A 22,860-nucleotide genomic window follows, 5' to 3' on the forward strand; every position below is an offset into this window, starting at 1 on the left:
CAATAACGACAGCTCGTACTACCACACATACCTCATAAGTGCATTATTGTTGTACAACATTTAGTGTTTCATACCTCAACAGAAAAGGCAGCTCTCTGCTGCCTTAACAAATAATAATAATAAAAAAAAGAAATGAAATCCACCCTGAAACAGGAGGAACACGAGTTCCTCCTCAGACCTTTTGTTTGCAGTGAGAGAACAACACTGATGTTACCACATGACTTTACTCACCAGAGGGCATTACTTTAGAGAACAGTTATAGGAGGGAGGTTAAAAGAAAGATAAAATAAAAAACCTCAAACATGCTTTTGAAAAAAGCAAAAAAAAAAAAAAAAAAACATTTCTGGGAAAAGCGAAATGAAATTCCTCCAGTATTTTTATTTAATAAATGGTACGAGCACAAGCCAAAGAGCGGATGAAACCAGAAGCTTGAAACAAATCCATTGTGTCCAAAAAACATCAGAGCAGTTCTCCTCTCTTTCCAATCATCACGCTGCCTTGACCAAAAGGATAGTTGGGGGTTTTCTTTGCACATTTCTTTTTTTATTAATTCAATTATTTAATCACATATTTTAGCTGGAAACCAATTCTTAATCAAGACACCTAATGGTTCCCAGACTTTTCTGTGTCTGCTTTGTCAGATTCTGCCAAGAACGTGGAAAAACTATTGAAATAGGATGTTTTGGTTTACAATTTAATACAATTTGTCTTCAATTTTCTGCAAGTGCTGCCATCAGCATCACTTATTACTCACTCAAGTCGTACCGTGCTAAAAGAATAATCTACTTTTTTTTTAAAAAGTCTTCACTCATTTTAGAGGTTATTCTGTAATTAGAGGAGGGGGATGCGTTTATATCCAGGGTGGATTTTCATCTCCGGCGTACCACCTTCGCACAATTAAGGCACCGTTTAAACCCCTGAGGGGTCAATGGGTTCTTCTAATAAGAAGAGAAGCAACAATAACAACAACAACACGGAACACGGAACTGCGGACTGTGACAGACCTGTAACGACATGAAGTCAAGAGAGTTGACAAAATAAAAAAAGGAAAACAAAACATTAGGAATGTCTATGGGTAAAGTACAAACAGACCAGAAGTGCCCTGTTTACATTTCCTCTCATCTCATCCTTTAAGGTTCTTAGAGCAGCGACGGCAGGTCACGCAGCCACGGTGACCTCACAGGATTCTCCGTGGAAACACTGCGACTGTGTATAGTAGTCAATATCCGATGTTGAGCTTGTTTTTGTTGAGCTCCCTCTCCAGGTTTCCTATCAGAGTGTCGATGCTCTCCTGCAGGTCTCTCAGGTTCACCCTGTTGCTCAACACTGGGCTGATGTCCTGGATCTTCATGTACGCCTGGTAAGCGTGCTCCTTGGGCAGCCGAGGCAGCAGGATGTGGCCGCACACCCTCTCCTCCTGCTCCTCGTCTTCTAATAATCCCCGCCTGCCGCTGCCCGAACTATCGCTTTCTCCTTGCTTGTCCTCTTCTTCTTCTTCTTCTTCCTTCCCTTCCTCTTCCTCCACGTTCACCGCGTCCTCTCTCGGAGGTTGCTCGTGCTCCGAGGGATCGCACGGAGCGGGAGGAGAAGACGCCACCTGCTCCTGCTCTGCTTTATCGTCCTCATCTTCAGACTTCTGCTGCTGCTGCTGCTGCTCCTCAGCTGCCTCCGTGTCCTCCGAGGCAACGTCATCATAGTCCGCCTCCTCTTTGCTGGGAGGCAGCAGCATCATCAACTCAGAGGGGAAGTAGCTCTCGCCGCAGCCGCTCCAGTCACCGGCGTAGCGGTTGCTGGGGCTGTCCAGGCGTCCGGGTCTGGGTCGCAGGACACCCGCAATCTCGGCTTCACTGAGGTTCAGCACCTGGGGGCGCTCTTTTCTCCGACGTAGAGGAGGAGCCGAGAGCTGACCCGAGGCTGCAGGAGGCTGCCTGTTTGGGTCCACGACTGCAGGCGCAGAGAGACGGAGACAAAAAGACAGACAGAGTTAATAACACTTACAATATACTGGGTATTTCAACAAAGTAGCCTTACAGGAATACTTCAACAATTTGGGAAATGTGAGACTTTTTATATCAAGAGTTGAACGAGAAAAATGTAAACCTCTCTCATGTCACTAAAATAAATTATGAATTTACTTGGCTTATCTTGGATATTAGCCCCAGACATGGCATGAGGGGGGGGGGGGGGGGGGGGTGTTGCCACGAAATAAGTATAACGTGAAGTAATTGACATTTATTACTAATAAACATTTTAAAAACAAATTTTTACCACAGAGTGGTGTAGTATCATGTACAGTACCACTGTGTCATTTACAGAATTATAGTGAAGTTATTGACATTTATTCCTACACAAAAATTATTTAAACGCATATTTTTTCACACTGAGCAGTGTATACAATCCTACGGAGCCCCAGACATGACATGGTCAAAAGAAATTTAATTGTGTCCACAAAATATTATTTCGTGGCCACGAAGTAGGTATAATGTTCGCACTAACTAATAATAATATGATTCCTGGACAGCTGGGTAAGCAAATTGAACGCACCACTCTTGATGCTCACAGCTGTGTGGACAGTGATCAAAATGCAGACATTTTTTGGTTTTGGCCAGATTGACAGTGAGTGATGCGTTGTCACTTTTCAGCACCTGTGTGGTGACCAGCGGCATTTGCGTCTTTACGCAGTTGGTTGCAGTTGGTCAACAATGAAATCTATCCCGGCGTCCAAGTCGTACCTCGGCTGGTAAATCAACCTGGCTCTGTTTAAATATCCCTCTTAAAAATTCTTCCTTGCAATGCCAGGCTGTTCAGAATATCTCTGAAGCTCATTCCCAGCCTAAAATAAAATTCAGTCATATTAACGTTTTCCCTTTCCATCGCGTAGATGTCGCCCCTCTGCCTCTACCTGAGACCTTCGAGAAGGTGCGCTCAATTTGCTTACCCAGCTCTCCAGGATTTATTATTACATTATACCTACTTCGTGGCCATGAAATATTATTAAGTGCGCACGTTGTACTTATTTCGTGGCCACAACGAAATTTCTTTTTGACCATGTCATGTCCGGGGCTCAGTACAATCCAAAGGAATATTGGATTCTTTTTTGAATTGATCAATTTATTGAATTTTTTTTTAAATATAATTTTTTAGGTGTTGCACTTTGTAGACGGTCCCTGCGCACGACTGCACAGTGAGATAAATGTAGTTCCTCTCTGTCTACATCAATATGATTCAAAACAATGTGTCAAGTTTCATGAAATAGTATTTTGTGGCAACAATTTAGTATTTTGTGGCCAAAAATTTATATTTTATGAACATTTATTTTGTGGCTTTTATCCTTCATGTCATGTCTGGGGCGCAGTAGAAGAGAAACTGCTTGCCTAACTAATTATTATTATTATTATTATTATTATTATTATTATTATTATTATTATTATTATCATTAGTATTTGGAGTGAATGTTTCCCATAATGACAAAATATTCCGATACTTTACCCAACAAATGAATCACAATTTCTCACTACAGTAACGTCTAGTCATGCAGATATTTTTAGGTATTACACGGCCACATTTGTAGACGTCTGTCAGTTTGAAGTCGGTAAACTGTGGAGGAGTGAGGATTGTCTGAATTAAATTTCTTTTCATGGACAAGTCAACAAGTTTTCCAGCAAGTGAGCACAAACGAAGCACTTTCTAAGTCCTTTCTTGACAACATAATACTGCGTATCATTTACAAAAGAATAAACATTTCATCTAACATTCCTCTCTAAGTACGCAGCAAACTCACTAACCCTGATTTACCGTTGTCACACACACACACACACACACTCTCTGTGAAAAACAATCCAAACGGGAACATGCCATGCCATGCCTCGCTGCGAGTCAAACACGTGCTGAAGTCACACCAACCAAACAACAACCTGTGACTGTGGTGCCGGCTGCTTTGACTGCTTTTAACTGCTGACTACATTCTAAATGAATGGAAACACAACTTTCTACTCCATCCTACTCCACTACAGACAGAAAACTCTCTTCAGAAACAGCACTCCAACACAACCAGCACAGTCTGGTTACCTTGTCTGTCTTTATCTCTGTGTACCTACTCTTGTTGACACCGCTAGCCCTGCCTCCCTCACTCCCTCGCTGGATTGGGAAGGAACAAAAAAAACAGGAAGTGTTAAAGGTTAGGGCTTTGAGTCACAGAGAGGAGAAACAAGATTAAACATAAATGAAAGAAACTGCACAATATCCACGTGTGCAGATATGACATATTTTTTACTCTTTATGTGATTTAAGGTTTTATACCACAGTCCAAAAACATGCAGAGGTTAATTGCACATCACCTAACACTCAGAATGCTTAATTTAACCATAAAACCAGAATATTTGTTCTGGTTTATTTGCTCCATGTCACAAAGAAATCATTCAATCATTTGTGGACAAAAACAAAACAATTGAGAACTTCATAATTTCCAGGTTTGACAAACACTGATCAAAAGGATTACTCGATCAATCGAGAGAAATAATCGACAGATAAACGGATTATGCAAATAATTGCTAGTTGCAGCCCCAGTAGCTACGGTAATGCAGAGTGCACTCAGTGTTAAAGGGTTAAATTGAAAGTAGGTGTGACGGTTGTTTGTCTTTGTATGTTGGCCCTGCATACAAACCCTGACTGCCTGTGCTCACGTGGAGGACAACGCGGTAGACAAAGAATTTCATTTATACACACTGTACTTTAAACTCATCACTTCCCTGAGTTGTCCTCAGATGTTTTCAAACTCGTCTACAAAAAACACGAGGGAATGTATTTTGTCTCCAGATTTCAAAGAGGACCTTGATACTTTTTTTTTTTTTTCCCCTTGAGGTGTTTTTTTTTTTAAACTAACAGCTATCACGTGTGATGTATATAATGTTGGATTATCAGACGTGTCGGCTACAGCTCACTCATCAGCAGTTGCGGTCGCTGATACGGTATTTACATGCAGCAGTAGCTCAGTATTTCTCCTGAGGGGCTAAAGACTCCAGCTATTACCAACTAGAACAAACACAAATTATCCTCCTTAAAGAGACACCATGTTATTTAAAAATTCAGACATGATTCACCGAGGACGGGATTAAACGATTAGCCGTCAGTCGAGAAAAGTCGAGGCTGAGAGAAAAGTACAAATACTGCACATTTTTGTTACGGTACAAAAACATGTACTTTATGTGCACACCTTCACCTCTGTCATTTCTACATTTTTGAAACACTCTGCCAAAATAGACTGAGGATTAATTCATGCTGAAGATTGTGCACATGGGGCAAGACGCTAAACATTAGACAAACACTAAAGCCTGACACTGAGAAAATGAACTAAAAATAGGTGACAATACAGTTCAGGTGAAGTGTAAATAGGTGATTAATCCTTGGCTCAGACACAATTACATTAACTAGACTTTCTAGCCAGTCTTGTATAAAGTACTTTACTTGAGGGATACTTGAGTAAAAGTAAGTGTAAGTGACTTTGGGAGAAGTTGAAGTCACCTTTTACAATATTATTTGAGTAAAAGTCTTAGAGTAGACATATTATACTCTATTTCTCCAAGTTAACCTAGTTCCCTGGTGTTCTAAAGAGCATGTCTGTGACATGTTTTGATCAAAATATCACAAGGATGAAGCACCACAGCAGTTCAATCACCCTGCCAAAACAGCGCTGTCCAGAACGCTCAGTTTAGTAGTTTCTCTTTAGGTTCCACCTTAAAGGTCCACAAAAAATAAAAACACTTAAGGAACAGGAAATGACATCAGCCACAGAGGCTACTGGGAGCTAACAGCAGTTAGCATTTGGAAAAGTGATCATTTGCATCACATCGGGCCGTCATATATAACAAGTATCCACTGGACAGATAAATCCTCTGAGGCTGGAAGTTTGTGTAGGACTCTGTGCTGCACTGTGGAGCCAAGAATAGAACGTTTCACGGATTTCCGGTTTTTCGGATACTATTGCCCTTGCGTTTTACGGACAAAGCAGAGAAACAATTCCAGGAATTCGGTGCATTGTGACGTCCCAATAAGTGAGACATCACGTCTTTTATCTCCTGTACTTAGACAGAGGAGGACCACAAAAACATGACTGATAGGACCTCCAGAGTCCCAAATATAAGGATTTAAAGCAGACCTAGATAGGAAGTTCCAATTAACGCTGTTTTTTAGTGTGTATCTGCGTCATTACCTCGTTTACGAAGGCCTGAAGGTTCAAAACAAACAGTTCAGCCACTGCTGAGAAAGCTGTGTTTTATTGTAATCTCGGGCTCAGCGAGATCTCCCTTCTGGTTACGTAAACAGCATTTCTCCTGAACAGCAGATCCTCCTGCTCCGGGCACTAGTCCGGGCACATCCGTTTACAGCAACTAGGAGGTTCTTGACCATAAAAACAATATCATGTATGCAAGTAGACCTCCATAGCTAACATATATGTGCAACAGGACCACTCTATGTGAGCTTTAAATGATTAAAAAATGGATTTTGCATAATTTTAAAGTATATGACATTTACTGTACCTAAGTATCAAAAACATTTTTTACTTCTATAAGATGTACTTACGTTGTGCTAGAAATATAAATAACAAAGTAAAGTACAAATATGTGAATGTTGTACAGGTGACAGACCTGACATAATTCACACTTAAAAACCCCTCAACACACATGGTCTCTCCCACTTCCTGTAAGTAGGGTTAGGTTTTGTTGTACCTACACTTCCCCAAAGGTATGCACACTTGAAGCATGAGTAACAACGCCTCGGAGGGTTAAGAGTGTGTGAGCGTACGTGCGTGTGTGTGTGAGGTGTGAAGAGGCGGCTGAAAATATCCCATAATGATTGTGAAATGTTAGGGTGAAGCTTCAGGGGCCGAGGGCTAAGGTTAAGCCTGGAATGTCTTTAATTATAGTCCAGGCGTCTCACGCTGAGGACAGAATGTAGATGTCACGCAGGCAGTAAACAAAGGCTTGAAGTTGAACCTGGACAGAGAGTTTTTTTTCTCCAAGGCTATTACAGGTCATTCAGGCTCGAGCTGGGTACATCAGGTGTGGACAGGACAGGTGGGAATCAAGTCTTTGCATAAAAGAAAACACCACACATTTCTCCACACATCTGCACACACATTTAACAGTTGACTGTTAAATGTAAAAATATCTTTTCTTCCCCAGTTACTCCCTGACAGTCAGAATGTCAACATGCCATTTGAATAAACAATTACTGTGTTAGTCCAACTAACAACTTAAAGACTTTTAAGATACATGAAAACGTGACTGAAATTGTGCTAAATTAAAACTTCTCATAGACGGTTTAAAGCACACAGATGATAATATTGAGAGCGTGGTCGCTTTATGCTTCAGATCAGATTTAGAAATTGTGCATTTTTAAGTTCATTGATGGCAGCAAACTGCCTTATAAAAACAAGCTGACAACAGGGTGTGATAGTAGATGTGGAACAGTTGATAGATTAATCGATCTAAACATTTTTTCACAAAAACACAACAGTTTTTCCCTGCGCCAAACTGCAGAGGTAATTTAGTCTCTTCTGCAGTGAAATTAACATAATATTTCACAAATAAGCGTATCACAGCAGATGTAGATATAAGTTTGTTTTTAAAGAGGAACATAATCATTAAAAAAAAGCATATAATTCAAGGTGATAAGTAGCCTATTTAGCCTAATGTTGTAGTCATTTGTCAGATCTTGGTGTGTTTGCCGATATCCGATAATACATTTTAAAGCCAGTGTGCCGATACCGATATAGTGTTGATATTATATAGTGTATCCCTACCGGAGGGATTCAACATGGCTTAATATGAAACTTAAGAGACTAGCGTCCCTGATGCTAAAACTAGATTTTTGCACTGCAGCCTCTGCTAAATTCTATGTTCTGCAGACATCTCTATGGCAGCAAGTGACCATGCACGTAGTATATTGAACAGCACGGCTCGACTACAGTACAGCTGTAGCCTCAACTTGACTGTGCAAGGCAACACGCCGACACTGTCACTTCCTGCTCAGCCATTAAAATAAACAGATCTGGTTAAATGTGCGGGTCACACACACCTTAATGATGTAAAGGAGGATTTTTTTAAAATCAAAATACAGCATGTGTGTGCAGTTTAAAACGTGTGAGTCTGAAACTATCATGATTCTAAAACATGTAAAACTGTCGTAACCCAACTCTTTGCCTTTACAGCAAGAAGAGCCTCAGTTTTCTGCAACGACTTTACATGTTCTCCCTGTGTGTGTGTGTGTGTGTGTGTGTGTGTGTGTGTGTGTGTGTGTGTGTGTGTGTGTGTGTGTGTGTGTGTGTGTGTGTGTGTGTGTGTGTATTTTCCTCCCACAGTCCAAAAACATGCAATATGGGGATTATGTTAGTTGTTTGTCTCTATGTGTGGCTCTGTGATAGACTGTCCAGGGTGTGACCCCCCTATCGCCCTATCAGCTGATATAGGCACAGCATCCCCTTCAACCCTCCTGCGGAGGATAAAGCAGTAGAAAATTGCTGGATGGATGTATTAACCCACCCACCAAAAGGCAAAAGTAAGAACTGCAGTGAGGTTTTTTTTCCAAATGGTAAGGGTGCAATTTGCTAAAAAATAAATTAGACTGAAGTGCACTAAGGCAGCTGCTTACACGCAGATTTTTAACCGACAAGTTCCAAACATTTCAAATTAGTCACTGTGACCAACAGTTATTCTACACCGCCCGCAGCTCGTTTCATCACTCTCAGCTCTCTCGCTCTTGAATAATCCTTGGATTCCTTCATGCCTCACGCTGAGCAGACAGCTGCAGCTGGTGCAGAGAGCGGCTGTGCAGGCAAACAGACAAGCTGTGCAGGGAGAAGCTGGTACTAGCCAACTGTCCTCGGTCTGTTGATTTATCTCGAGATGGGAGGCACACACCTCCAAAGTTTGGTTTACATTACTGGCTTGGTCGCGATTGGCTCGGCGCTCCACGATGAAGCACTCTAACAGAAGGTGGCCAATGGCTATCAGCTGCACTTGAGCCAGGAGTGAATAACCTCAACCATCAAAGCAGCTCAGTCCTTTGTAGAGCCTGAACCACAGAGCTGGTGCTCATCAGTAGAAGACGGTCAGGATAAAAGGCTGGTATATACAGTACAGACATGACACCTGATAGATGAGAGATACGTTCATTCATTTAAAAGACATCACACAAAGAGCTTATTACCTGGCCATAGCTGCAGGAGGTAATGCAGGACTTCAATATGCTTCTTGAAGTGCAGGGCACTGGCCAGCTCCTCGGAGTCGATGAAGACTCTGTTTGTGTGACTCGACGCCTCCTGGCGCTGGCTGAGCAGCACCGGGCCGAAACACACAGCCAGGTTCTGACACGTCATCTTGTTCACGTCCTGGTAGGAAGCCACCAGCTTCAGATGGTCCAGGAGCTTCCGCAGCGTCATCTGATTTGTGTACGCACACACAGAGACAAACACAAATATGATTGTGAGCTGGAGTAAAACATATAATGTGGTAGTGTACGATTCTAAACTAATGCGTCACTATTTCTAGTTGGCTCCATTATAGTAAGAACTGTGATATAGTAGTAGGGCTGGGCGATGAATCGGTTTTAAATCGAAATCGGAATTATTCGTTTGGACGATAAAACTGGGTTGTATGCCACTGTATGTGGTGTATGTGACTGTATCAGACTGAGTCTGTGCTCCAGAGTCGTCTGACACAAGGATCAACCCGTACAGTGCCAAACTGTGAATCAGCTCAAGACTTAACAATCCTAAAAATGTGGGTTAATCTCCGACAATTACCAGGGAAATGTCTAAAATGTTCAACATTTAACAGTTATCTGATTTACAAGTCACAAGACACTTGTGTGTGTGTGTGTAAAACGTCATTCATTGGCACATAGTACCCCATATGAATAGTTATTTTTTATTTAGTAGTTAAACATTTTTTTATAAATAATTTAAAAAAAATTGATTAAAATTGAAAATCGGATCGGATAAAAAAAATCGGGGATTTTATTTTTAGGCTATATTACCAGCCCCTACATAGTAGTATATCAAGATAATAGTGTTGATTAACCCATAGAACCCAGAGCATTTCGGCTGATTTTTTTTTTCATTACCATGTTCAAACGTTTTTGTATAGAGACCATCACACTATAAACACACCTGAGCAAAAATTACTCAAAACGTTTCAAATCGGATTAAACTTGTGTAAACAAATGTAAATTTGGAAATACGACACAGTTCAAAGTTCCCTCGGCCCAGGATGTCCATATAAGGAGTTGTGTATGATTTCCACGGCAAATGTACCATGGGTTCACCTGAGGCACTGATTTGTGCCACATGAGCACTTGGGTTAATATATCGGAAAGACGTGCAGACACACGGTGGTGCAGTGATGCAGGCGAGTGCACAACCACTAATATCCCCTGATGTAACAGCCTACGTAACAGAAATGTAACAGTAGTAATCTTTGTATCACCACCATTATTATCTACACCACAATTATCCCTTTCACCACCACTTCTGTTTTGTGACACTATTTAGGCTCGATAATAACTTAGATCCAATGGAGGGGGGGTGTGGGGTGGGGGTGTCGTCAGTTTATCTTCCTCACCCTCTCCACCTCCGGCAGGTTCTCCAGCAGGCTGACGGTGTGCTCCGAGTCGGCCTGATCGTTCTCGCAGCCCGCCGGTCCGATACGCAGAGGCCGCGTGGCCATGGACTCCAGCACGGCTTCATAGAGATGCTTTGTGATCAGAGGGTAGGGCAGCTCTCGTAGATAGTCCTTCAATACTCCTGCGGATAGGAAGACAGAGGGAGAGGGAGAAAACGTACAACATGAGAGAAGGAAGGCGTGGATGTTTCATTTTAGGACATCTGTTATTCAAAATCAAAAATAGAACCTTTTTTTTTCTTTCTTTCCTTGAACCGACACATAATCTTGATTTATACTCGCCACAGCATGCCTGGTGCGAGAGAGAGTGTGCGCCAGAAATGACATCATCTCTGCTGGCGTGCTGGGTGAGAGGACTCCAAAAAGATGTCATGATGCTACATGTACGTTGCGCACTGCTGAGTTTTTGCAACCGCACGCAACAAAAAAGTCACACGGAAGAGACGTGACCTGTGAGCTAGAAAAACAAAGACTTACTAAGGTGTGGACGCTGTGAATATGAAACTCAAACGAGGGCAACAATTTGCGACGGTTGCACTTGCTTTTAGACATTTTTTATTCAACATGTGGCTGTTTGGAATTGTTTAATATTGTTTGTTGTAGATGTTTTCTCTTCTCGTTGATGATGCGTTCCAACGCGCCGTGCCTTAACACGTTAACCGCTGTTAACGCGCCCATCACTAATATAAACATAGAGCTGTGCAATGAATCCAAACTTGTGTTTCAATTACAATAATGGCCCCAAAACTATTACAAAAAAAAATAATTGAAACACTACTATTTCTAGGGCTCCAGCGTAGGGGAGGAGGGCGTCCCATCCCTGTGCGTTGAGCCAATCATATGAGCCAGTTTTTTCCATAGCTGACGGCCTTGTGCCAGCTGGTCTGCATCCTCCACAGCAACTCCACATTGTTGGAGGTCATCTGTAATGATATCGAGCCATCAGGAGCGAGGTCTGCCTCATGGTCGTCTCCAGCCTACGGCCCTGTGTTCAAACTGGAGAATGGCTCTGGTTGGATGGTCGTGAGGAAGGCGGAGGACATGGCCAAAGCAGCGGGTGTGGCGTTCTTCAGCCAGGCAGGATGCTCGGGGCTAGTACTCGTAGCACTTGGTTGTCCTCTTCTCCCTCTCCTGCGCTGTTCGTCGCTCTGCGATTCTGCAAATCCAAACTGTCTCTTCATATCTAAAGCAGACTGGATAATTTCTGTACGTGTTTTATCCCCACATAAAAATAATTATCTTTTTGACGAGGATGGAGTACAGTTGCGATGAAGTGCAGGGGATCCGAGGAGATCTTAGTAAAACGTGGTGACAGACTATGAAGAGCAGAGCACACTTTTCATTTTTTTCACTCAGTGGTCTCAAATCTTTGTAGAATATGCTTTAGCGCTGTAATTAAGGGAATAACAGATGCATCACATGAGCTGATCTCTTTAGTTAGCTGCTCAAAGAGAGAGAGAATGTTCTCTGCTGTGAAGTGAATGTCGCGGAGAGTTTATAATATGCGCCGTATGCAGCCAAGTTTCCCTTTTGCGCAAAGAGACTTTCCAGCGTTTAATAGGTGCTGTTCCACGGTGTACTCACTGTGTTAACGGCCGCCGAATTATCGGTGCATCCCAAAATATAACATCTTTTTTGACAAAAACAATGTTACCGTAATAATGGTTGATAGTGTGACTTGGGTTCCAATCGGTACCTGGAGAAGCGTGCGTTGCGCCGAATACATGGGGGCGTATGTGCCCTTGATTATGTGGTGTATAAAAAAATCTGTTTAAAATAAATAAACAAGCAACACTAAGCCTGGCGCGGGGGCAAGTAAAGCCTGGCGGCCCGCCCTGTCATCCATATGATTTTCTATGATTTCCCACACATAAACGCCTCTGTGGCTGCTCGTCGGAAGTGAGCCGCCTTTGTGCTGCAGTGCCTCGCACGAGTGTAAACAGGAATTTATTACCACGCTGGTGGCTACTCCTGACAAATCACTGACAACACCTTTTTTTGAGGAGGAAACAAAAATCTTTAACTTGTGCCTCTCTGTCTTGAACCTGGTGCAGCACTGTCTCGCCTGCCAGCGGAGGTGCTCTTGTTTCCCTGCAGGCGACCCTGTGGCGTCTGCCGGGATGCCGGATCGGAGCCAGAAATGTTTGCGGGGCGTTGCGTCAGTGACGGCACATTCACACCTGTGACCCGTCACGCCCACAGGTCAGACAAAAGCGACGGGAAAACATGAAACCCACGCTGTCTGTCTCTGCTAAGCCCCTCAAATATCGCAGGCATGTCTTTTCATCAAAGGCAAAGAGGGTTAAAAAAAAAAAAAAAAAAAAAGATAAATAGGGGGAATAAAAAAGGCTCTTGGCAGTGTGACAGCTCTTTGTGGTGAGTGTCTGCTCTCTTTTCCTTCTGCGTGAAGACAGATCAGTTTTCAGTCAAGGCTGCAGGCAGTGTTATCAACAAAATTGGTTCTGCTCCAGCGTAACACACACTGCGCCTATGAGGAGTCACAAAGCCGGTGAGTTTGTCTCTTTGGAATTACTATTATCAAATGACCCTGAAATGAAAGATGTGGATTGTCTAAACCATTTAGAAAGTGCAAACATCACACTGTGGGATAATAAATAAAAATGTCTGCAATAAAGTATATTTCAAATTAGACTACTGTTATAGATTTTGCTGGGAAGTGTAATCACTCTTTAAATCCATTTCCTTTTCAGGAGGAAAAGAACATTCCAATTTGCGCAATCCACTTTACCAGTCTCCACTAGAATGAGTGAGGAAGGAAATATTCCGCACTACTTTTGCGTAAACACACAGTGGAACCAAACAACGCAACTCCCATGACCCTCTGCTGCTTACAAATCATCATTTGGTCATTTTCTTTGACTTATAACTATCCCCTAGTGGCAGAAATGACATACTGTGTATAAACCTGTTGCACTTTTATCATCCCAAATACATACACTTTAGGGTCAGTTTTATCAAACGGTAAGGTTTAACAGAAGAGTTATATGTACAGTATAATATACTTTTTACCATTATGCAAACATTAGAGCTGCAATATACGATTAATTTAACCATTGTCGATTATTTTCCAGTACAAGGTCAAAAAAAGTGGAAAAATGTTGATCAGTGTTTACCAAATCTGGAAATTGCTATGTTCTCCACCAAAATGATCCCTTTTTAATGATTTCTTTGTTACCTCGAGAAAAGAAACCAGAAAATAGTCACATTTAAAGGTCCCATATTATACCCTATTAACCCAAGTTAAACTAGGTCCTGGTGCCCTAATGAACATGTCTGTGTCATGCTTTAGTCAAAATATCATAAGGATGAAGCACAATAGCAGTTCAATAACTCTGCCAAAACAGCCTTTTTTAAGAACGCTCGGTTTTGTGCCTGGTCATTTACATGTGAATGGGACCCAGGTAAACACACATCCACTGCTTCCAGGGGGAGTGTCTCCACTTATCACCTATTGTCATGCACCGTCGTCACAACCCCCGCTCCATATACCCCATAGTAATGTCCGTTTACCCGTTGTTACCGAGTCTCACCGTATCGCATAGTGAGTGACCACGATTTTTGCTTCTCGCGATCATAAAAACATTCAAATCGAAGAAAAACGATTAATGCACCGCACGGCCTGTATGTAAATTCCCATGCTAGAAAAAGACCCTGAACGCACCAGTGTTACTGCGGCTGAAAGTGACGTGTGTGGATCAACAAAACGAGGAGAGAACGTGGAAACACGACAGAAAGGCAGCCTTTGGTTGAGAAGAAATGTAGGACAACATCTACATCTTTCTGCAGTGCTTTCAAATGCGTGCTCCTCATATCACCGATCCACACACGCCACTCGCTAACCGCAGGCACGTAACTGGTGCGTTCAAGGTGTCCCTCCAGCATAGGAATTTACACACACGATCAACAACAAAGGGCTTGTGAAGCTTGTGAACATTTTTTTCATAAATAAAAGATATCCACTGGACACACAAGTCCTCTGAGGCTAGAAGTTTGTGTAAAACACTGTGCTCCGCTGTGCAGCCACTCTTCCTCCTTGCCTGCACTCCGTATTTCACAGGGACAAGGGGGAGCTACGGTGGAGCTGTGAAGTACTCTGCCTGGCTGGGTGCCAACATTCACGGTGAAATGTACGCACTGTCGTCACTTGGTCGGGAGGTGTAAACATCACATGTTTTATCGCCTATACTTACACAAATTGGAACCACTAAAACATGACTGAGTCTTGTTTTTTCACATTTTGGGGACTGGTGTGGCCCCCTGAGTCCCAAATATAAGTACTAAAAGATTAAAAAGTTGATTTTGCACAATAGGGGACCTTTAAGAAGCCAAAAAGTCAGAGCCTGTCCTAATATTTGAAAAAAAAAAAAAAAAAACAGAACTGGATGAGACACTGGATCCCACACACGCACGCACGCACGCAATTTTCTCAATGAATCGATTGTGAAAGTAATCTTTAGTTGCAGCCCTAGTCTTTTGTTTTCCGTTTTATTCTACCCATACGATCTCCCTCTGTATGGTTATAAAATGTGAAACTAATAAAAAGATAATTGAAAAAACAAAACAAACCAATGTAATCGATTATCAAAATAGTTAATGTAATAATGGTATACATTGAGTTGACAGATTTGACCTATGCCAGTCTATGCCCATGAAAATTAGCTCCAGAGTGACACCTACGAGCCACTTCTGACAGATTATGTTGTTATTCAACGTATGTTGTGTCACTGAAATCAGATGCAACACAACACTCTAATGTCAGCGTACAGTCCAGTTACAGTAAAGCATGTGTTGTGCACTGCAGTGCAGCTGCTCCCCTGCTCAGTTTCAAATGCTTACAAACTGCTGATGCTTGAACAGCGGTCAAATCTCTCTGCCTCAGGACCGTCTTTGTTTGAGGAGTAATTGCGCGGCTACAGCTGCCGATGTTCCCCAACTTCATGTTTCACTGGCTTATCTTATCTGCGCTTATGTTCAAACAAACACCTGAAGCCAGAAAAAAAAAGAGATTTTCTTTCCACTGCCGACTCTGGGACGTGACGACCGCAGCTGAGATTTCGTGTTTCTTTTTTTCTTTCTTTTTTTTACATACGGTGGCTTGTGCGAGCACGCTTATCATGACATGACACACCACCCTGTTTCCCTGGAATTCCCAAAGTAGTCATAAAATCCCTAAAGCTTGTGTAGAAGATGCTGATTAGGATGCTGTAAATAAAGGCACCCACATCACCGCTCCTGCATTGCCAGATACTTGGTGGTGTGATTTTTTTTCCCTCTCTCCCTTTGCCTCTTGCCTGCTATTTACAGAAACGTACGGTAAAGAGTCGCCGTAAATCCACTTTGGCCCAGGGAGGAGAACAGAAAGCACAATTTAACACGCTAACATTATAATCCCTGTAAGTCCCCACTCTGCCCCTAAGTGAGACTGAGGCTTAACACTTTTTACACGAGTGGTGTCAATCCATCAATCATTGGCGTGTTTGAAAATTCAAGTGAAAAATCTCAGAAAGAAACTTTCACTTACTTCTTCTTTTCTTTTCCTTTTCTTCAACAACACAAGAGTAAAAAAAAAAAAAAGACTCTTTGAATGTGTGATTAGGATCTAAATTTAGTTCAGTGTGACACTACAAAGTCTTAGATGAGCATTAGGTTCAGTGTCTTCGCAGCGACAGTCGTCTCAAACAGGATGTCAGCGCTCATCAGGAGAAGGACGGGTTGTTCACATGATATTTTTAGGTGCAATAACTTGCAGATGTAGACAGCAGATTATTGTGCAGAATAATAGATGGGTTTTTTAACAACAATCTGCCGATGGTAAATCCTTATTATCTATCTATAAAGCAAGTTGTGTGTGTGTGTGTGTGTCTGCGACAGGCATATCTCGCTGACCGTTTGTCAGATCGCCCTAAAATGTTGGATCTGGGTTGAGCATGGCCCAATGGCGTGCCATCCTTGATTTTCAAGTTTTTTGGAGGAATTTAAATTTTTTGCCGATTTATCACGCTACACCAGACAGACAGCGGGCAATGCCCGGTAGTCCGAAGCATGTTTTTTGGGGCCCGTCCGGGGCTGTTCCATTCCATTAAAAAGTATATTATTCGTGCAGGGCACGTTAACGGCGTTATAACTCGTGACGAGTTTCCGTGACGACTGACCAGAAAAAGACGCGTGTAACGTCATGTTTATGTGCCCCCCCCGCTGTTAAAATGAGTTTTCCGTACCGCGGCACCGGAGTCCATTTTCAGCATTATCATTAGCATAGCTAGCCGATTGGCCGACAGTCACAACAGCCTTTTACGTTTCTTATCGTGCAGGTGTTCCAACCACGTCGCAATCCTGGGTCATCTTTCTGCAAAGGCAAGAGTGCTAACCACTACACCAACTGTGTGGCACCTAACGATGTCTTTTGACTTGATTGATCGTGTTGTTGTTTTGATTATTTTTCACACAACTGTGCAGCTTTAGCACAGCTAAAGAGAGGCACCTACTTTTGGCTCTGGAGAAAAACAACAGCATACCCAAAGGGACATTGCCATATAATGTCAGCCCACTCACCTCAGACAGACCAACGTAATGACAGCTCCGTGTGAGTGGGATCGGACTTTTAACACAGTTTCAGGCAAACATGCTCTTAAAAACACTGATAAAAATTTTCTCTGCAGTTACACACTTCCCCTTGTGCCGGTGCCATGTCAGCCAGCGAAGCTTCGTGGCAGCAGATCTCCTGTGTGTTCTGCTCAGATTCTCATTATCAAATGCTTCTGTTATCTTTTATCTCCACCAAGGTTTGGTATGAATTGTGCTCCCGTATTTGTGATTAAAAAACACACAAAGATACAGTCATTCTACACGAAGCCTTTCCTAGACGCTGATTCCCAAAACAGATTACGCAGGAATGCTTTGTGAACATCCTCCTGCTTCCTGTTGTCAATCTTTCCCCGAGATAATAGTAATCTGCTTGTTTCATCGCAGGAGAACAAACACAAATGAGCCACGAGTTTTGTTTTTTTTATCACAATCTTTTACAAAGTTGAGCCTTTTGTATAATAAAATGTACAGAGATAGCATTTATTTTTTTTCTCAAAATGGAAACTTATACACGGTGAACCCTCTGACCTCCTCTGTGCTGTGACGCGCGTCACCTAGACAAAACAACGCCACATCTGTTTCACGTAAGCATCGCCTCCTGAAACACACCCACCTGAATTTTTTTAACTCACACCCCAGTTTAGGAAAACACCACATCATCACATGTTAAGACTTTTTCTGTTGTGATTATTTATTTATATTTTTTTAAAACAACTCCCCACTCAGTCCCAGCTCACATACGCGCCTGTGCACATGTGCTCGTGTTTGTCTGTAGTGAGGATAATACAGCCATTCAGGTAAATCATTAGCCTGCTATGAGTCAGTGTTAGTGTTTACTTTTGTGTTTTAGGCCCTGATCAGCACGCACACATACACACAGGCTCACACAGCTATCCTTTTAAGGACTCTCATTGACCTCCATTCATTTGGAAAGTCTAAACCAGGCGTGTTAGACTCATTTTAGTTCAGTGGGCCAGAGCAGTAAAATAATAGCATAATAACCTATAAATAACAAGATCTCTTTTCTCGTTGTTTTACAGTTAATGAAGCATCTTTTTACAAAACACATGATGAACAACAAAAATAAGTTGCGTAAAACATTTAGTCACAGGTATCTGAAACTGAAAAGTAAAATTTATCACATTATGATTGGACTCCCAAATTCATCCTGCGGGCCGGATCGAAACCCTCCGGTGGGCTGGTTCTGTCCAACGGGCCGTACGTTTGACACCCCTGGTCTAAACAAAGCCTCATCCTTGGCGCAATTCAAATTTTAGAACCTAAACTTAACCAGTTTCTTTAGAAATGTGGCGCTGCCTCATTTGGACCAGGCTTTGGTTTCTATGAGGACAGCGTTTATGTCAGAAAATGTGACAAGAACACACACACACACACACACACACACACACACACACACACACACACACACACACACACACACACACACACACATGCACCAAGGTCATGGGAGGAGGGATGAACAGGTGTGCTTCCTCTTCAGGTGCCAAGCTGACAACAAGCTCCCGCTGAGCATCTGTCCTCTCACATTTAAAGTGCTGGGGAGTCTGGAGAACGACACACGTGTGTGACCACCGTGGTGCTGAAATCACAAGCAGCTTCAAGGACAAACAAACAAACAAACACTACAGCTACGGACAACAGGCGCTCTGTTTTCCTTAATCGATTCAGACTATTTGAACGTCTCAAATGTGCCACCAAAGACTACATGGCACACAATGCACCGGGGCACGGTTCTACCTTTGACCTGTTGTTCAAACAAAGCGGAAGGTCATTCCTCCTGTCAGTGCCGCGGTCGACGCTTCACCCCGGAGAACAAACGGGGGGTTTGTTCTCCGTCCTGCCCCCCTCCCTGCTGTCTTGCACGCCCCCACAGCACTGGGGGGGGGGGCCAGAGGAGAAGTGTGTGTACTGCTGCCTTGTCCGACCGGCACCATAAAGCTCTGCACTGTGTTAGCTTTTCACTTTGCACAGCCCTCGCTCACCCCCCAAAAAAAAATGTAAAATAAGAAAACTCAGTTTTAACTCAGACGCACGGACGCCCACGTGTGAACTCGGAAAATACATCCGCAAAACCTGTGAATCCTATTAAAGAAATATCCGGACACCCACACAGTTCCTGGAGGTCATTGTAAAGTGGTTCGCCGCTTCTCTGGACGGCCCAGGGTTCAGCTAATCCCCCATGCATGAGCCAAATACCATCTGTGTTTGTTCGGCAACAAAGGGGGCACTTGTTAATGACTTTCCTTGTCTTCACTCAAGTACTCCTGAGGGCCGGGGTTTGGGGGGGAGCAGGGAAGTAGTCTATGGAAAAGCCAAATTAAAATAACCACAAACTAGGATCAATAACTGCTCAGGGCTCTCCACCAGCAGAGCTCGGGACACATGGCTTTTCTTTTTCCATAACACATAACTGAACCAGTTTCCCATCACTGCTTCACTGTAGAAGCTTTGATTCCACACTAAGGCCAAACAGGATGAGCTTGAGGGCTTAATCATTATTCAGTTACTAAACTGTCCCCCTACAAACAAACCCTTCCCAAAGTGATTACATGTTTATTTGTCTTATCAACTCGTGGGTTATTTGCAATAAATTGCATTTTACAGCAACAAAGAATGCTCTCATTGCTGTGGTTGAAGAAAATGCCGACGAGACAAAGCCTCAAAACATAAACACGGTATTATGGGATTTTTAAATGACATGTCAGTTAAAAATCTCTCTCAGTGTCCAAGGCAAAGCTACAAGCTGGACAACATCCCGCCAAAGCCATGTCCAAAAATAACCACCACCTCTCCCAGCACCTTTAGAGCTAACTAATATTTAACACATTGAGTCTTGTTTATTTCACTCTGTGTAAAGATGTCAAGCTGTGGTTCAATGGGGTGTTTGTTACGTGACTCACGACCATGACTTAAAGACTGTTGTATTTCATCCACTCTGACAGACGTCCTTTTCAAATCCAAATACTTAACGTTTTTTGCCGTAATTTCCTTTACTTCAGATTCCGATTCCGATTCAGAAAACTTCATTTAGAGGAGGAGCAATTCATGGGCAAGGCCACTGACCCATGAAGAAGTCACAGTGTTCAGTTTTGGGTACATTTAGTGCCAAGTGCAGTTGTTGAAACAATAAACATAGTTTCAAATGAGTCTATACCAATACCTATGGCAATAAGTGAGGAAAATTCTATTGCAATGTATATTTATATTATATTATATATATTATTATATTTATTATACTATGATATTATATATATTTTACTTTTGCCTTAGTTTTACAACAATTTCCAGTGACTCTGTAGATTCTATAAAGAATACCTTATGTCTACATCATGCAAAACATTGCAGATGATCACTGCCGTCTATCACAAAATGTCGAAAGTTAACATGAAAAAAAAAAAAAGGAAGAAAAAAAAAAAGAAGTAATAAAATTGTATGGGTAATGGGGGCGGAACTAGATAAGCTTTGCTTCTCCCGCTGTCCCTTTCGGTCATGTGTATGAATATAAATGATGATGTATGCAGATGTTGATTACTTGTCATGCCCGAAATAAACGATTCATTCATTCATTCATTCATTCATTCATTCATTCATTCATTAAGTGTCCACAGAGTGTGATACACAGATCAACTCAGGAGGAGAACGCCGAGCACTGCCAAGCGCAAACTGCCGAAGATAATGTTGTTTGCCTTGATTTTTCACAGCTTGTTGCTCGTGTTGATGACACATTTTCTGGTTCCTTTGACTGGATTGTGATTTGAAACAATGGAAGGCTGCACACTGGGCATGTTTTGCAAGCTTTGGATTGAACTCTGACCTCCGGATAATCCCTTTCACTACCTCTGCTTTTAAATTAGCCACGTGACACACCCACTCTTCATTGCTCATCCTTTTTTGCTTTTCGCTTATTAGTGACTCAAAAATGCAGAGGTTCCTCTTTAATTAGATTTTTTTCATTATTTGATACAACAAAAAATAATATACAAACTATGGATTTAAAACAAAAGTAATTTCTTGAAACACACGGAATACATGCCAATGCAATGTTTCAATCACTTTGAATGTTTCAGCTTTTAATCATCTTACATTTATCATGATAATTATTGATATCGACTGATTTGAAAATGTTTCTCATGATTAACGTTTTTTTTTTTTGTCCATGTCATCCAGCAGCCCCACCCCCAACTTCACTACCGTCCTCTTCCCTCGCTCGGTGGACAATCTGCGACAGCAACTCGCTTGGCAGAGCAAATTTAGGCAACGAGCAAAAACCAACAATCCACGCTGGTGCTGGCCCTTTTTTCCTAACCCACTCATCTGTTAACTGTGTTCTTTGCCCTGCCATGCAAATGCAAGTGGATCAAAGCAGGCATGATAGGACAACGCCTATACGGGGCCTCTTCCCAAAACCAACAGCAGTTCCTACAATGTGTAGGGGTTTCCACCGCCGTCCTCTTTTTTTGTGAGAGAAAAAAAAAAAATCATGACTACATCATTTTCTACAACCTCTCCCACACACCCTAAAATCTGCTGTTCGTTACTTGATCAAATCATGTGGCTAATTTAGGTGACCCAGAGACTGCAACTCAAACGTTTCCATTTTTTAATTTCACAAAATTCGATCGAAAACAACGTGAAATTTGATAGTTGAGTGGCACTGAAACAAATGACTAAACGGGAAACAAGATGTGAAACAATCAAACAGGTGTGACACTGTGTGTTTTCTGTGACCGGATATCGATCAGACACATCAGAGAAGTGAAACTTCATGCTGAATGTGGTCACAACGAGTCTTGGACCACCTCCTGAAGTGGTTTGGCGGATCAGATAACAATCCGTCCTCAATGCGTCTTGGGTGCATTTACACCTGTACTTACAAGAGGTCAAGTGCTCTCCAATCACAAAAACACATTTTAATGCCAGGGGTAAAGGGGGCCTTTGTCCATGATATATTCCTTTGTGAAGATCAAATACATGGACACTAATAACCTTGTCCTTTGTGCATCAACAAGGAGAAGAAATCAAACGGTGCACTGCACGCTATTCCTGTGTGTGTTCCAGGCAAACAAAATCAACCAAATGTTTGACACTGCCATACATAATACTGTATATTTCAAAAGAGGTTTTTGACATTTTTTGGACAAAGCCGTACGCGTAATTAATTTGCACGGCTTGTTTGCATGTACAACTTCTATAGCACAGAGGTCGTCTGTAAGAGCCTGTGTCTTCAGCTTGGCCCAGGACAAGTTTCACGGACACGCTGCTCAACCCGTCATTGCATCCTGTGTGTGGGTGTGTGGGTACATATTAGTCATGTCCACTTCATCACATCGGCCAAGATGCATCTAAATAGCCTTTGTGATCATAAAGCAAAACATGAGCTAACCTGTTTGGTTCAAGAATGACCAAAACTGTGCATGCGCACGTGCGTGCGCGCGTGCGCGCGTGCGCGCGTGCGCGCGTGCGTGCGTTGGCCCTTCCCTCAGACATCAGTCCACAACAGCTATGTTGACGACTGGAATGCTTCACAGATTCTGAGACATGCATATATGCCTAT

The 22,860-nt window shown here is 42.4% G+C and overlaps 1 protein-coding gene across 1 annotated transcript in view; it reads right to left on the bottom strand.

The window, feature by feature from the left end:
- Nucleotides 1-660: 660 nt before the first annotated feature.
- syde2 (synapse defective 1, Rho GTPase, homolog 2 (C. elegans)) overlaps nucleotides 661-22,860 on the bottom strand; it is a 51,944-nt gene continuing 29,744 nt past the window's right edge. The window contains exons 6-8 of the mRNA XM_083888723.1: nucleotides 10,620-10,801; nucleotides 9,208-9,439; nucleotides 661-1,944 (exon numbers count right to left, since the gene is read on the bottom strand). Of these exons, the coding sequence (XP_083744849.1) occupies nucleotides 1,220-1,944; nucleotides 9,208-9,439; nucleotides 10,620-10,801 (1,139 nt within the window). The 3' untranslated portion in view covers nucleotides 661-1,219. The remainder of the gene's footprint in view (nucleotides 1,945-9,207; nucleotides 9,440-10,619; nucleotides 10,802-22,860) is intronic.

Source organism: Microchirus variegatus, assembly GCF_963457635.1.
Source record: "Microchirus variegatus genome assembly, chromosome: 4".
NCBI classification, from domain to species: Eukaryota; Metazoa; Chordata; class Actinopteri; order Pleuronectiformes; family Soleidae; genus Microchirus; species Microchirus variegatus.